The 15,778-nt window shown below is 36.3% G+C and overlaps 1 protein-coding gene across 1 annotated transcript; it reads left to right on the top strand.

The window, feature by feature from the left end:
• The first annotated feature begins 218 nt into the window (after positions 1-218).
• Positions 219-15,364, top strand: LOC128129200 (uncharacterized). Its single transcript, XM_052767852.1, has 2 exons — positions 219-1,056; positions 15,306-15,364. The coding sequence occupies exons 1-2, from the start codon at positions 219-221 to the stop codon at positions 15,362-15,364; spliced, it is 897 nt and encodes a 298-aa protein (XP_052623812.1).
• Positions 15,365-15,778: the final 414 nt, after the last annotated feature.

Raw genomic sequence — 15,778 nt, forward strand, 5'->3', positions numbered from 1 at the left:
CGTATTAGTGTATATTACAATTAGTCCATGTATTGATTAGCCCATTGTTCTGTATAGGCCCAATTTTATATTTGTATACTGTATATATTCTTGATTAATAATGGAGAAAGGCAACAAATGGTTATTTCCATTCTATTATGGTATCAGAGATCTTCCCCCTCTAACCCTAGCTGCCATCGATCACATCTTCTCCCCTTCTTCTCTCTTTCTTTTCTTTCATGGCAGACTCCAATCTCAAGCCCTTTAGCATCAACAACATTAAGTCATTTGTTCCCTTGATTCTTGACCTGAATCAACTGAACTATGACTACTGGAGAGTCCTGTTTGAGACCCACTGTAGAGCTTATGGAGTTTATGGTCACCTTGATTGCTCCTCCCGTCCGAAGGATGCCAAGGACGAGCCATGGCACAATCTTGACATTCTCGTTGCCATGTGGATCTATGTCACTCTCACTCAGCCTCTTCTCACCATGGTGCTCAAAAGTGGTTACAAGGCTCGAGACGTCTGGAAAGCACTTGAAGACCTTTTCCGAGACAACAAAGATGCATGTGCTATAGAACTGGAGAATGAACTGCGCTCTATGCTACTTGGGGACCGAACCATTGTTGACTACTGTCAGAAACTCAATGTTGTTGCTGAACTTTTAGCAAACATCGAGTCTCCTGTCCCCGAGAAGACCTTGGTCGTGCATCTCCTCAATGGCTTGGGTCCAAAGTTTGACAACATTTCCACTGTTATTCGCCATCGTGAGCCACTTCCCAACTTCCTTCAAGCCTGCTCCATGCTTGTTCTTGAAGAACAACGGTTTGATCGGACTCATCCTTTGCATGCTGCCCACTCGGATCATTCTTCATCTTCTCAGGTTCTCCATATTGCAACTGATGGGTCTCAATCTCAGCCCTGGGGAACCTTACCCATGCCCCAAATCGCAACAACCACAACCGAGGACCACCACGCGACAATCGTCGCAACAATAGTCGCGACAGCCGTCGCCAGCAGCCCCCGGCTAGATGTCAACAACAGCAGCAACAGCGTCCTCAACAGTCGCTTCCTTGGTTTGAATAATGAGCCCAAGGAAGCGACTGTTGAATTAATTATCACTAGCACACGACTTGAGGTTTATAGCCTATCGTGGATGACATACTCCTTTTCTATGCCATTCCAATTGAATTAATTATGCAAGTGAGTTCTATGAGTTCTCATGTGAATGCATAAAGACATAGCACCTTGATCAATGGAAAGTACATTGATAAGTAAGGATGAGTTGATAAACCACTTGGAAGACATGGTGGGCACTCGTGTTACCATGAGGCAAGAAATCGAGATTGAGAAAGTTCAGTCCATATGAGTTTGGATTTGTCACAAACTTTGGTTTTGACAAATTCACATGGATAGGAACTTATACACCACAAAATCTAAGTGTCATAAGATTACCTCCTTCATGAATAATGACTGTGAGGAAATGCTTTCACTAAGAGAGATTTTAAGAAGATAGCAATTGTGGAAATTGTATTCTCAAATTCGATTATGGTTACGGCATCCCTTTCCATAGTTCGAATTATGAGATTTGACAATTAGTCTGAACATTTGGGACTTAGTGACATAAGTTCTGAATTTGTCTAGACACACATATGAGCTTTCTAAGGCAAAGGTGTATGATTTTAAGAAGCTTTGATAAAGGCTTATCAAAGCATTAGATATTAGAAATATGAACTTAAGGAATTCAATAAGCATTGTTCTCTGGAAGTTTAATTGTTTTCTGAATACATGTCAAAGCTAGTGGGAGCATAAGTGTTATGCTGGTAAGAAAAATAATCATCATGTTAGTGGGAGCATGATTATTATGGTAAAGTATTGCGAGTTAGCAATATTAATTATAGAAAACAAAGATTCACTTTGCAAAGTTGTAATGTTTGAAAAATTGTTTTGCTATAATTAAGGGAGAGAATATTATACTTCATTTCAAAATTCTAAAGCTTAGATCGAGAAATGTTAATAAATTTAGTCAAGGATATATAGTGCATTCTCAAATTCGATTATGATCACGACATCCCTCTTCATAGATCGAATTGTGGGAACAGGACACATAAAATATTATGGCAGAAGGATGATAAAGTATCACTTCTTTATGAGAGACATTATGCATCATGTCCAATACGCTTCGGGTATAGGATCGATTGCATATGCTGTAATATTTTACCATTCTAAAATTTTACAAATGCCTAGGGCATTAAGAGGGAAAAAGAAACTAGAATCGGTTGTGACTAAAATAATTAAACAACTATCAAAGGAAAATCTAAGGTTCACTGAGGATTTTTCGTTTGTGAGTAGTTAGAAGTATAGTACTGAATGGGCAATATTTACATTATTATGAATAGATAAGATTCTATTAAGAATAAGCTGTCATATGGCAAATATGGAAATGTCTCCATATTGGGAGTTGGATGTTGAGAGTCTATGTCTAGATTAGAAACTTTTATGCAAGAAGGATATTCAAAGGAATGTACTTTGAATGTGAGACTTCACGTCTATGGAATTATCTTGTAACAATTTCCGATAGAGTACTTTGTAATTTCATTGGCCAAAGTCTTGGTGACTTTTGTGCTATGACTTTGCGATAGGATCGTTGCATAAAATGTTAGAATCTAGCATATTCTAGTAGTTGCAAGAACCTTGTGTTCTAACACTAATAATAGGGATTGGGAATTGTGAAATGAGCATCATTGGAAAGGTTTTTCAATTGATTTATTTCACAAAGTATGGACCATAGGAAACCAAAGTGTGCATGCTTGGAGCATGGGACAATTGTGGTTATAATTCAAGTAATAAGTTGATTTTCTGAAACTATAAGCAATGAATAATGAGTAATCAATATGGTGTTTGAATAAAAGTGTTTTTATTTACGCTCAAAAGCTTTGGGGCCATATAGGATTAATATTATTATTGCGTTTCACTTTGCATGTTTTGACTTCCCGAATAATAAGATTATTCAAACTCCACAGTCGCTCATACTTTTGGAAGTGAGTAGTGAATCAAGACTGTCATGAACTGGATTGTAGATTGTCTAAGGATAGACATGGCAATAGATTTGTTGCAACGTTCATGAGTACTCAGAAATTGAGATTTGAGTATTGGATAAACCCACGCTCAGAGTATTACTTCATGGAATTTATCACGAGTAATACTGAGACGATAATATCTATGATCTTGAAACAGAGATATATGAGTTGTAATTTGCAAGTCGGCTATACATTGGTGATACGAAAACGCATCAGTAACTTGGTGTTATAAAACGTATTGTCATGTATGGTTTGATGAGTAAAAGATACAAGCATATGAGTCAATGTTTATTCGTTCCTTTTGCCCTAACCGGAAAAGCGATATCTGTGGGCCCCTCGATGATTTGGTGTTGACTTATGTGCTGGGCCCAGCCAGGACTAAATTGATGTGTTCGATCAGAAGTCCTATATCATCACAAATCAGAAATCGGGAAACATAGATTCTAGACAAAGAGATTGATTGTATTCCATGTCTTATGTCTAGAGATATCTAGTAGAACAAAGGGTCATGTGATCTCTTATCTTAGGACTCGTAACTGACTGGGTCAGAGTTTGACAGCAGCTTTTTGGAAGCTACAATTTGCTGGTCAAATTTAGAAGGCATACTAGCAATTATAGTTATAGACTTATCCAAGTGGGAGACTGTTGGATTAGGTGTCTAAGCCCATAACTATAATTGGTATGTACTTGAATTGATAGCAGCACAGTCCTTTTGGGTTGCCCTCAAACCTAGCAACCGGACAAGGAAATTATGAAAGGAGAGATATTAATTTATTATAAGATTAATAAATTAATATAAATGAATTTATTAATATGTTAAAAGATTAATATATTAATAAGAAATCATTTTGTTTAATTAATTGTTAGCCAGAAATTAATCAGAATTAATTTTCGGGTTAAAAGAATTAATTATAAAGTGCAGGGACTAGTTTGCAATTATCTAATAGTTGAGTGGAAGGCTCCAGAACCTCCTTGTAAGGAGGTGGACGAAATCTATAGGGGAAACCCTAAGGATTTCGTCCAAGGGGGCTTGGATAAGGCCTTTGGCTTTGCTTAGGCCCTAAGCAAGGAGCATTAGGGTTTTTTCCTAAACCCTAGATCCCTCAACTATATAAGGAGCCTCCTGGTTCACATTTTGGTTACTCTTTCTTTGGAAGAAACCCTTAGGGCCGAAAATTGCATACTCCCTCTCTCTCCTTCTACTTTCCTTCTTGCTAGTTTGGGTGTGATTCCATTAGAGGCATTACACTTGTGGTGCTAAGCTTCCAAGAAGATCAAGATCAAGATCAAGGGAATTATCAATTGTTTACTATAACAATTGAAAGGTATGTAATTACTAAACCCTAGTTTGTTAATTTTTATATTAGCCTCTCTCCTCTAGGGTTCTTGTTTTGCAATTCAAAGTTGTATGTTCAATAGATAAAACATAGATCCAAAGTAGGTTGCATGTGAACTTAGGAATTGTTTTTCTAGTTTATTTGTTTTACCTAAAACCCATCACATACATCCGCCCTCCTCGTAAGCTGACACCTCGCACCACTCCTTGTGTCTTCCTTGGATATCCATCTGATCATCGTGGGTATCGGTGCCTTGATCTCGCCTCTCACAAGATCATTATATCTCGTCATGTCGTGTTTAATGAGTCATCCTTCCGCTTCCATTCCATGTCTCCTAACACTCCCCCCTCTAATCATTTCCTTGAAACCACTGATGACATCTCTCCCGTATCTCGTCACCTCCTATACTCTCGGCCCTACTCAACAAATCCTCCCATCCCCACTCCCACTACGCCAAACCACTCCTTTCTCTCTCTCTCTCTCTCTCTCTCTCTCTCTCTCTCTCCTGCCACCACCACCGAGGATTCTCCTCCATATCCTCTCCCCCACCTTCCTCTCACCCCATGACCACTCGCTCTCGTCATGGGATCTCCAAACCCATCAATTGTCTTAATCTCCATGTCACCTCTGAATCTCCTCTTCCCAAATCACACATCCATGCTATTCGTGACCACAACTGCTCTTCGTGACCACAACTGGACCATTGCCATGCAGGATGAATTTGATGCTCTTATTGTTGGATTAAGGTCTAAGTCCATAACTATAATTGGTAAGACTTGACCCGACCCGGCATGGTCCATTTGGGTTGCATGGCATCATGCACTTGGATAGACTATAATGAGAGAAGTAAGACACTTATGGTTATTAATATATTATAAGTTCTAGTATATTAATAATAAGAATAATAAGATTATTTAATTAGTATTGATCAAGAAATAATCTAGGATTAATTAAGTGATCAAAAGAAGACTAATTAAATATATGGGTTGATTGTGCAAATCATCCATACTTATATAGTGGGCTAATGCTCCATGGATTATCTAGTTGGGCTAAAACCCATATGATGCTCCATGGTGTTTTTGTACCCATGGCTCATTGAAATGAAAGGCCATGTCAATTAGGGTTTACATGGTGTAACCCTAACTATATATGCATCTTATTATTGACCAAAATAGGCCACTAGTGTGTGTAAAAGAAGGGCTAGCCGATTTCATGAAGTGTAGATTTCTCTCAAGTTATTCCAAGTGTATTTGGTGTTGTGTGAACCATTTGAGGTGTCACACTTGGGGCACTAGGCACTCAAGTTTCATGAAGACTTTCTACATCAAATAGGTATGTATTCTATCTTCATTGTTTTCTATGCTAGACTAGGATAATACCTTGGATGTTCATATTTGCATGTGAAATAGAGAAAACATAGATCCAAGGTATTTAGGGTTGCATGTACACTTAGGAGTGTTAGAATGCTCAAAATCCAACAGTGGTATCAGAGCCTAGGCTTGTTTTCTTGTTATACTTGCAAAAGGAGCTGAAAATTCGAGTTTTGATGCTGTCTGCCCAGCGGACTCGCCGAGTCCAAGGCAAAATGCATCCAACTCGCCGAGTTGGTTCGTGCACTCGATGAGTTGGACCCCCAGACAGCATAAATTCGACTTTTTTTGGCTGGAATTGGACTAGGAACATTACCCTAAGATGTTTTTGGACTTATAAACTTGTTTTTGATGTGGTAATGTTCATGCTAATCCAATTTCAAAGATAATTGTCAATAGATTCATGTTTTGTATTAGTTTAAGGTTTAGACTAATTACATGAAAAAGTTTGATTTGAATTATCTTGTTCTTATTAGTTGCTTAGATTAATAGAAAAGTTGAGTGAAATAGTTGTTTTCAATCCAAATTAATCTAAGAGTTGATTCTAAAATGTGTTTTTGTAACTTGTCCTCAAGTTATATGAAAAGTCACATTTAAGTTTCATAAAACTCATAAAAGTTGGCAAAGGTTACAAAATGAAGAGTCTAGTTCTAATTAAATGGTTTTATGACTCCATAACTTGTCCTCAAGTTATGGAGGACCAAGAGTCTCTTCATTAAATAATAAATAAATAAATGTAACCTTAATTAATTCCATAAGTTATAAAATAAAGAAAAGTTAATTCTTTTATTGGTTTAAAGTCTTCCATAACTTGTCCTCAAGTTATGGAACTTGAAGAGTTTTTGGATTAAAACTACTTTAAACACATAAGTTATGGAATTAATTAGTTTTGAATAGTTTCAAAACTTGCCCTCGAGTTTTGGAATTTGTAAAGTTTTCTCTTATGAATATTTTAATTCCAAGTTAAGCCCTTAGAATTTTAAAGAGTTAAAATTCAACCCTTATACTTTATAATATTATAAGTTAATAATATATATATATATATATATATATATATATATATATATATATATAAGAGCAAGTCAGTCTTACCGTTAGTAGGCCTCATTCACGAAGCCGGTCTATAAGGGGGGTATAAGGTTACTGCCTATAAAATGGCAGTTTAATGGGTGTCCACTCTCACCCACCGCTTCCTTGACCAGTGGAGGGCCGTTAGCCGAACGGGTAGGACAAGGACTAGAATTCTCCCTTCATTAAAAGTATTAATGATAAATACTAAGTAACTAAACCTTTTATTAATACCCAATCTTAGTTACTTAGGAAAATGTGAATAAGGTGTTAATCCATGAAATTACACTTTGCACTTTGTTTAAGTCGGTTAGTGGAGCGTGTGTGGTTAACCAGCACACTAACTCATATTTAACAAGGTAGGCAAAGGGTAACTTAATGTTTATCATAGTATCGATGGAGCATGTGTGGTTAACCGGCACATCGATTGAGGGGTAAACACTTAAGGGTACCAAGTAATTTGCATGGTCACTTCACACCTTGTTTTGTGATCCTCGGCATCATAGTCACAAAACCTGAAGGGCACACTCGAGATTGAAACATGCCATTGAACAGTTCAATAAATCTCAACAAATCTAGGAGTTTCAAATCCAATTGAAAACCTAATAATTATTTCGTTTTTCATGGTGGAAATTGGTGAATCGTCATTCACCTACCTTCAAATATTTTATAGCTTGGATTACGGCATACCTCTTCCAAGTTATAAAAGTATTGTGTTGGGTCCTAGCCTTAATATTTCATATTGGGTGTTATATTAAGGACTTTAAATCAACTATCTTGAATATCTCCCAAAAGATGTCTGGTTTAGACATCTATGATCTTCCCAAATCCCTTGATCAAACAAGCTTTCCTAAATGAAGATGATGTCCCATGGAAATCATACTTCTCTTACCTCCTCCAATTATTCTCCCTAATCCACAAGTTCTTGAAAAGTTTAAGGTCACTCAAGCCCTATTGGCAAGTAAAGGTCTATGTGTGGTCACATCTTGGAGATGATGTCACATATTGACAAGCCGAGAGAGTTTGGTGTCAAAGTCTTGAGAAAGTTGGTGATTCAACTACTTTCTAAGTCACATAGTGAGTTCTTTTGGAACACCTATGAAACAGACTATGACAAGACCATTAATGATCTTATCTATTTGCTAAGATCATCTTCCTAAAACTTTATGGACATTGACAATGGTGACATTGGATATCCAGTAAAGCTCTCTCTTCCCAATGGAAAGGGATCGGCCATAGTCAACTCGGTTGACCAAATGGTAAAGAGAAAAGCTAAGTCTGTGATTGTCCCGTGTACCATTATCAAAGGGTCCATATGTTTATATTGCCAAAGGAAGGGTCATTAGTTGCGAAGCTGCCAGATTTACCTAAGGATGTTAAAGTCAATAAGTTTGACTCTACTTCAGGTAAAGTCCACTATCTAACTCTGCTAAGTTTCTATTATGAGATTCTTGATACATGATGTGACTAGGTCACATGGTGATGTTTTAAGAATCAAAGAAAAGTGAAGAAACTTAAAGAAAGAATATGTTGAATCTGATCGTGTACATGGATTTCTATCGCGTAGTTTCAAGATCGGATTCTTGAGCTACGTCTTAGGAGTTATGAGATATTGCTTAGGAATAGATAACAACAAGTTTTCATATGGATTGTAAGGAAAAGTTCTTCCACAAAGTTTTTTAAAATAAAAGGAAAATTTTGATTTTATTTATTTTAAAATATCCTTATAATGGCATCTGTGGGAATTATTTTTTGTTGCTTATAAGATTCCATTAAGAGCAAGAGTGGAAATATGGATTTGATTCTTTCATTTGTGGTAGTGTCTAAATTTACCAAATAAGGAAAGATTCTCATCACCCAAGTTTCAGTTGGATAGAAACTTGGAATCATGCAAGTTGTATAGCATGATGAATGAGAACTTTCAAGCATTGGAAAAATTAAGACTAACTACTTGTTTACATGGATGTGTGAGTCAAGTGAAGGACTAAGGGATCGAGTACACATTCTTGTGCACTGGTCAAGTCCACCACAAAAGATCGATAAGATTATTCGTCATAATTTACTAAAGCTCAGTAAATATGGTTATACTTACAAGCTTAAATGTAATTCTGAGACATTGGAAAAGGTTCCAATGCAAGGCAGAGCGAATAAGAAGAATCAACTTAGGCAAAAGGATAAAAGTTTCTCAAATCTGAAAAGATGGGAGAGTACTTTAGTATCAGTTTTTATGATCATCTTAATGATTTAGAGACCTTATCACAATTCATCCTCTAAGAGCCTTCTTATAGCTAAGAAGAGGAGCTATGAATTGTTGAAGTGGTTAAATCAAGAAGATGATTCATACTTCGTTCCAAAAACAATTCTTAGAGTCATACTCCAAGATTGTAACTTGAGTGACATGTCTTAAAGAAGGTTTAAAACACTTGTCAAATGTAAGAGTAAAAGTTTTCTACTCTTGTACATTTGAAATTGGTAAGTTGTGATGTTTTGGATAAAACAAAGACCAACTAAGGCCAACTGTGTGAAGTGTTTGTCTTGATTAGAATCCGCACTATCTCTTGGATGTTTGATAAGGGAGTCTTATAGGTCAAGAGGACAGTGGGAGTCTTAAAGGTCTTGAAAGTCTCAAGAACTAATCAAGAATAGAACCTGAAGTTCTTCACTAGCACACGACTTGAGGTTTATAACCTATCGTGTTGACATATTCTATGCCCATTCCAGTTAAAGCTGGCTTTGCATATGAGTTCTTAGAGTTCTCAATTGGTTGCATAACAACTTGGAAGCAATGGCAGGCCCTTGAGCTGCCAGATGGCAAGAAATTAGATTGAGTTCAGTCCATATGAGTTTGGATTTGTCACTATCCTTGTCCTGTGACTATGGTTTTGACAATTCACATGGATAAGAACACATACACCATTAAATCTAAGTGTCATAAGGTTTCTCTCCGATTCATGAAAATGATGATGAGGAAACACCTTCACTAAGTAGATTTTAGCTAGATAGCAATTTTGATATTTGCATTCTCAAAGTCGTTAGTGGAGCTGTGTGGTTAACTGGAACACTAACATGGAAATGTGAGAAGTGGCAAAGGTCTAAACAATTGAGACTATGTTTATGGCATCCCTTTTCATAGTTCTAAAATTGTTTAGAGACACCTATGAGCTATCTAAAACAGGTGTATGATTTTGATAAAGTTTTATCAAAACAATCTAGTATTAGAAATCTGAACTTTGGTAAGAAAGTCAGCTGATTTCTGAGTACATGTCAAAGCTAGTGGGAGCATAAGTGTTATGCTAATAATCATCATGTTAGTGAGAGCATGATAATTATGATAAAGGTTGCAAGTTAGCAATGTTAATTATAGAAAACAATTGGTTTCAATTGGGAAAAAGAGTTGTTTTGTTATAATTAAGGGAGAGGAAATTATACTTCATCTCAAATCTATAAGCTTAGATCGTGAGGTTTTAATCATTTAGTCAAGGATATATATATATATATATATATATATATATATATATATATATATATATATATATATATATATGAATTTCATGTTGGAATGACTCAACATAAGGAAATTCTGTATACGGGTCCATTATTTGCGTTCTAAAATTCGATTATGATTATGGCATCCCTTTTTGTAATCTGAATTATGAGAACTTGGCAAATTGAAATGGAAATAGTATAGTAAAAGACTGGTTTAGTCTTTATGTGAGACATCATGAATCGTGTCCCATATGCTTCGGATATAGGATCGATTACATGTGATATATTCATCCTTTCTAAAATATTCCAAATGCCTGGGGCATTAAGAAGGGAAAAGGTATAGAATTTGATATGACTAAAAGGAGTAAACAATTGTCGAGGACAATCTAAGGTTTACCAAAGATTGTTTGCTCAAGGACAGTTGGAAGTATAGTGATAATTCTGGAAGGACCATATTGACATAGTCTGTAAGGAGGCAACTCTTGTTCAGAAGTGATAGTCAAAATGGAATCTGGAAATGTTTCAAAGTTAGAAATTATTCAATCTGTGTAAGATTAGGAAACTTAATGCAAGAAGGATGTTTCCAAGGAGTTGATCTCCTTTGGAATGCTCTGTAATGTTTGTTGTCAAGTCTTTCTGACTTTGTGCATAATCATTATAAGAGTATCAATGCATATAAGTTTAGAATCTAACAGATTTCAGTAAATGGCATGAATTTGGAATTCTTGCATTTGCAGTAAGGATTTGGGACTGTGAAAGAGGATCATTGGAGTTATGTTCAATTGATCTAATTCACAAAGTGAAGATCATAGACAAACATAGTATGCATACTTGGTGTATGGCATGACTAGTGTTTAGAAAACATAGTGTACATGCTTGGAGCATGGGACAACTATTGTTTTAAATTCAAGAATAAAGTTGATAGCTGAAACAGTATACAATGAATAATGTGTAATCATATGGTGATAAATAAAAGGTGTTTTATTTATATTCATAGGTTCTGATACCATATTGGATTCGATTATTATTGTGTTTCATTTTGCATGTTTTGACTTCCAAAATAAACTAGGTTATTCTTCCGGAATGACTAAGTTATTCAAACCATCCACAGTCAGTCATATGTTGGAAGTAGATATGAATCAAGACTGTCATGGGTTGGCTTGTAGAGGTCTAAGATGTTGGACAAAGGGCTACAACACTCATGAGTGCTCATAAGTTCTGAGTATTGGATTCAACCCGCGCTCATTGGAATCACTTAATGGATTTTATCACGAGTGATCATGAGACGATAATATCTTATATTCTTCAAACCTAGAGATATGAGTTGTTACTATGAGTTGGTTGTACATTGATTGCACGAAAACGCATTCGGTAACTCGGTGTTATAAAACGTGCCTTTGTGTATGATTCAACAAGTAGTAGAACAACCCATATGAGTCAAAGTTTATCCATTCCTTTTACCTTCGGGATAAAAGCGATATCTGTGGGCCCCTCGATGATTTGATGATGACAAATGGAAGTGCTCGGCCGGGCCAGGACTGATTTGATTTGTTCAATTAGTCAATCGTCATAAATCGGAAATCGGGAAACAACAAATGGACAGGGAGAATGATTATAATCCATGTCTCAGTCCATATGATATCTAGAATGGAGGAATATATGATCCCTTATCTAATGGACAAGTCATTGACAAAGGTCAAAGTTTATCGACAAGGTTAGAGTTCGACAGAAGCTTTTGAGAGCTACGATTGCCAATCGGTTCCTGAAGTCATACGCAATAATAGTTTTAGACTTATCCAAGTGGGATACTGTTGGATTAATGTCTAAGTCCATAACTATAATTGGTAAGACTTTACCCGAACCGGCATGGTCCATTTGGGTTGCATGGCATCATGCACTTGGATAGGCTATAATGAGAGAAATAAGACACTTATGGTTATTAATATATTATAAGTTCTAGTATATTAATAATAAGAATAATAAGATTATTTAATTAGCATTGATCAAGAATTAATATAGGATTAATTAAGTGATCAAAAGAAGACTAATTAAATATATGGGCTGATTGAGCAAATCATCCATACTTATATATAATGGGCTAATGCTCCATGGATTATCTAGTTGGGCTAAAACCCATATGATGCTCCATGGATGCTTTATGGTGTTTTTGTACCCATGGATCATGGAAATGAAAGGCCATGTCAATTAGGGTTTACATGGTGTAACCCTAACTATATATGCATCTTATTCTTGACCAAAATCGGCCACTAGTGTGTGTAAAAGAAGGGCTAGCCAATTTCATGAAGTGTAGATTTCTCTCAAGTTATTCCAAGTGTATTTGGTGTTGTGTGAACCATTTGAGGTGTCACACTTAGGGCACTAGGCACTCAAGCTTCATGAAGACTTTCTACATCAAATAGGTATGTATTCTATCTTCATTGTTTTGTATGCTAGATTAGGATAATACCTTGGATGTTCATATTTGCATGTATAATAGAGAAAACATAGATCCAAGGTATTTAGGGTTGCATGTACACTTAGGAGTGTTAGAATGCTCAAAACCCAACACTTATTTCTAATAGGACTTGGAATCTTGTTCCGAGACCCCTAAGGGCCAATGTGGTTAGGTCTATGTGGTTATTCAAGAAGAAATATAAGGCCGATGGCACTCTTGACAGATACAAAGCTCTCCTTGTAGCAAATAGGAAAAGCCAACATCCCGGAATTGATTGTGATGAAACCTTTAGCCTGGTGGTTAAACCAGCCACGATACGTACTGTTCTCAGCATTGCAGTATCCAAACATTGGCCCATACATCAGCTAGACGTCAAAAATGCATTCCTTCACGGTCAACTACAGGAAACTGTCTACATGCACCAACCCCCTGGTTTTCGTGACAGCACCCATCCAGATTATGTTTGCAACTTACAGAAGTCTCTTTATGGCCTCAAGCAAGATCCAAGGGCGTGGTTTCAACGATTCATAGAGTATATTACCCACATCGGTTTTGTTCATAGCAAAACCGACTCCTCACTTTTTATTTTTCGGCGGAAAGACGAGGTTTCTTATTTACTTTTATATGTTGACGACATCATTCTCACAGCATTTTCCTCAGCGCTACTTAAACATATCATCACCATGATTTCCCCTGAATTTTCCAATACTGATCTGGGACACCTTTCATACTTCCTTGGCATCTCCGCCTCTCGTCAGCAGTCTGGCTTATTCCTCTCTCAACACAAATATGCGCTGGAACTTCTTGAGCGTGCTCACATGTCTACATGTAATCCATGTCGCATTCCTGACGAGCCTCAGTCAAAGTTATCACATGATGGTCCTCCTGTTTCCGACCCCACTCTATATCGTAGTCTTGCAGGTGGTCTCCAGTATCTTACCCTCACTCGCCCAAACATCTCATATGCAGTGCATAAAATTTGTTTATACATGCATGGCCCTCGCGAGCTTCATCTTCACGCCCTCAAGTGCATCCTTCGCTACATTCGAGGCACGATTGATTGCGGTATTCATATCTAGCCTTCCACGACATCCAGTCTTATTGCGTACTCTGATGCTGACTGGGGAGGGTGCCCTGACTCCAGACGTTCCACCAGTGGTTATTGTGTTTATTTGGGTGACAACATCATTTATTGGTCTTCTAAACGCCAGGCTAACGTGTCTAGATCTAGTGTAGAGGCTGAATACCAGGGGGTGGCGAATGCTGTTGCAGAAACCTGTTGGCTTCGAAATCTACTTCGTGAACTTCATTGCCCTTTGACAAAATCCACAACTGTATACTGCGACAATGTCAGTGTCGTGTATCTTTCTTCCAATTATGTTCAACACCAGAGGACAAAACACATAGAGTTCTACATGGGATGAAAGCGAGATAAGTGTTACCATCGGCCTCGATGAAGGATCTCCTCCTCCATGTGAGTTTGTGCAAGTAAGAAGAATTTGTCAACTTTGGTACCTCCTTTCAAGATGTTACCATTTTAAGTTTTAAAATTATAGTTTTTACTTATTTGCCAAAAATACATATCATTTTATGTTACATAATTAATAATAATTATCTTTTAATGTTATTTATATATTTATTGTAACTCTTAAGGGAAATTCAATAAAATTAAATAATGACACGAGTGTTATAATATATTGCATTTATTTATAACCATGGTTGTCTTCCTAAGGTTACTCAAGAACTCATAAATGAGACAATCAGTAGGAATAAATGTAAGTGGAGACTACAATCGTGCATGTTGTCTTGTTTGATTTCTCCATATTCGCTTTGAAATGTGGAAGTTGTTTCTCCTTTGGAAACCGTGGATGAGAGATGTACACTCGATGATAAGTTGTTTTCACTATGAGGAAGATGACGCACGGTATTTGAAAGATAAATCAATGATTTAATTTTATTAAGATTATTTTATTTTATAGTTTTTTCGTATAAGATATATCTTTGTTAGGAATTTTTATGCCCTATATAAATAAAATATTTAGATTTATATAATCTCCTACTTTAGATGATTTCAATCATAATTATGAGTCATTAGGTTTTTAGTTTAATTATAAATAGGTTAGCTGCTTTTCAGTTTTAGGAGTTGATTTTGATTAATTAAGAATGGTATTTAAAACTCTATTTTCTTTCATTTGTGTTCATGTGGTTGTAATCAGATATTCAAACTGATTGTCTTATGTCATGAGTAACATATTGTTTTGTTCTTTAATCCATGAAACTTAGATTTTTCATTTTGTATGTTATTGGGTATTGATATGGATGTAACTACATGTGTTTAACTTGTTTGAAGTAGCAAACAACATGCATACGTTTTCTTTTTCCGTTCATGACCTTGTATTTTTGACATATTTGTTTGTATGTTTGATGCTCTCACTTTCTAGTTACCAATGAATGTCAATAGAAGCTCTTATGTGGCTTTTTCAAACATAGATTTGTGTGTTTTACTATGTATACTTAATTTTCTTTTAGTTAACGAAATCTTGAAAGGCTGGTCGGAGACCAAACCAATTCGTGATTTCTATTTTTAGGCTTGGATCTTGGGAGGTTTTTTCTTTGATTATAGATGGATATGTTGAAGATAGATGATGCAAATAGGTTTGGGTAAAACCCAATCCACCTTCTGGATGACAACGGTGGTGGAGGCGGTGGAATGCAACAGAAGAAGGGAATGGAATGGGAGTTGGGTAGCTTGAAGTGAGGTGGATGGGGTTGGGGATTATTTAGTTTTGTTGTTAATTATGACAACTAAAATAATAGAGTTAAAAGGATAAAAAAATTAAATTTGTATAGGTCGTTGACCGAACTAGTAACTAATCAAAATACCAAGGACCATATTAACCTTTTTGAAAAATTTGATGGTTGAACTTCTAGTCTTTCTAAAGCAAGTGGGTTATTTACGTAAATTTGTCTTTGTGATTTCTAAGTCTATTTTTGCACACTCT

Source organism: Lactuca sativa, chromosome 9 (assembly GCF_002870075.4).
Source record: "Lactuca sativa cultivar Salinas chromosome 9, Lsat_Salinas_v11, whole genome shotgun sequence".
NCBI classification, from domain to species: Eukaryota; Viridiplantae; Streptophyta; class Magnoliopsida; order Asterales; family Asteraceae; genus Lactuca; species Lactuca sativa.

What these genes read in the sequence shown, in the direction of transcription:
- LOC128129200 (XM_052767852.1), top strand. Translation starts at nt 219, where the DNA reads ATGGCAGACTCCAATCTCAAGCCCTTTAGCATCAACAACATTAAGTCA. An exon ending in CCTCAACAGTCGCTTCCTTG is followed by an intron (nt 1,057 to 15,305) that starts GTTTGAATAATG and finishes ATTTTCTTTTAG; the next exon opens with TTAACGAAATCTTGAAAGGC.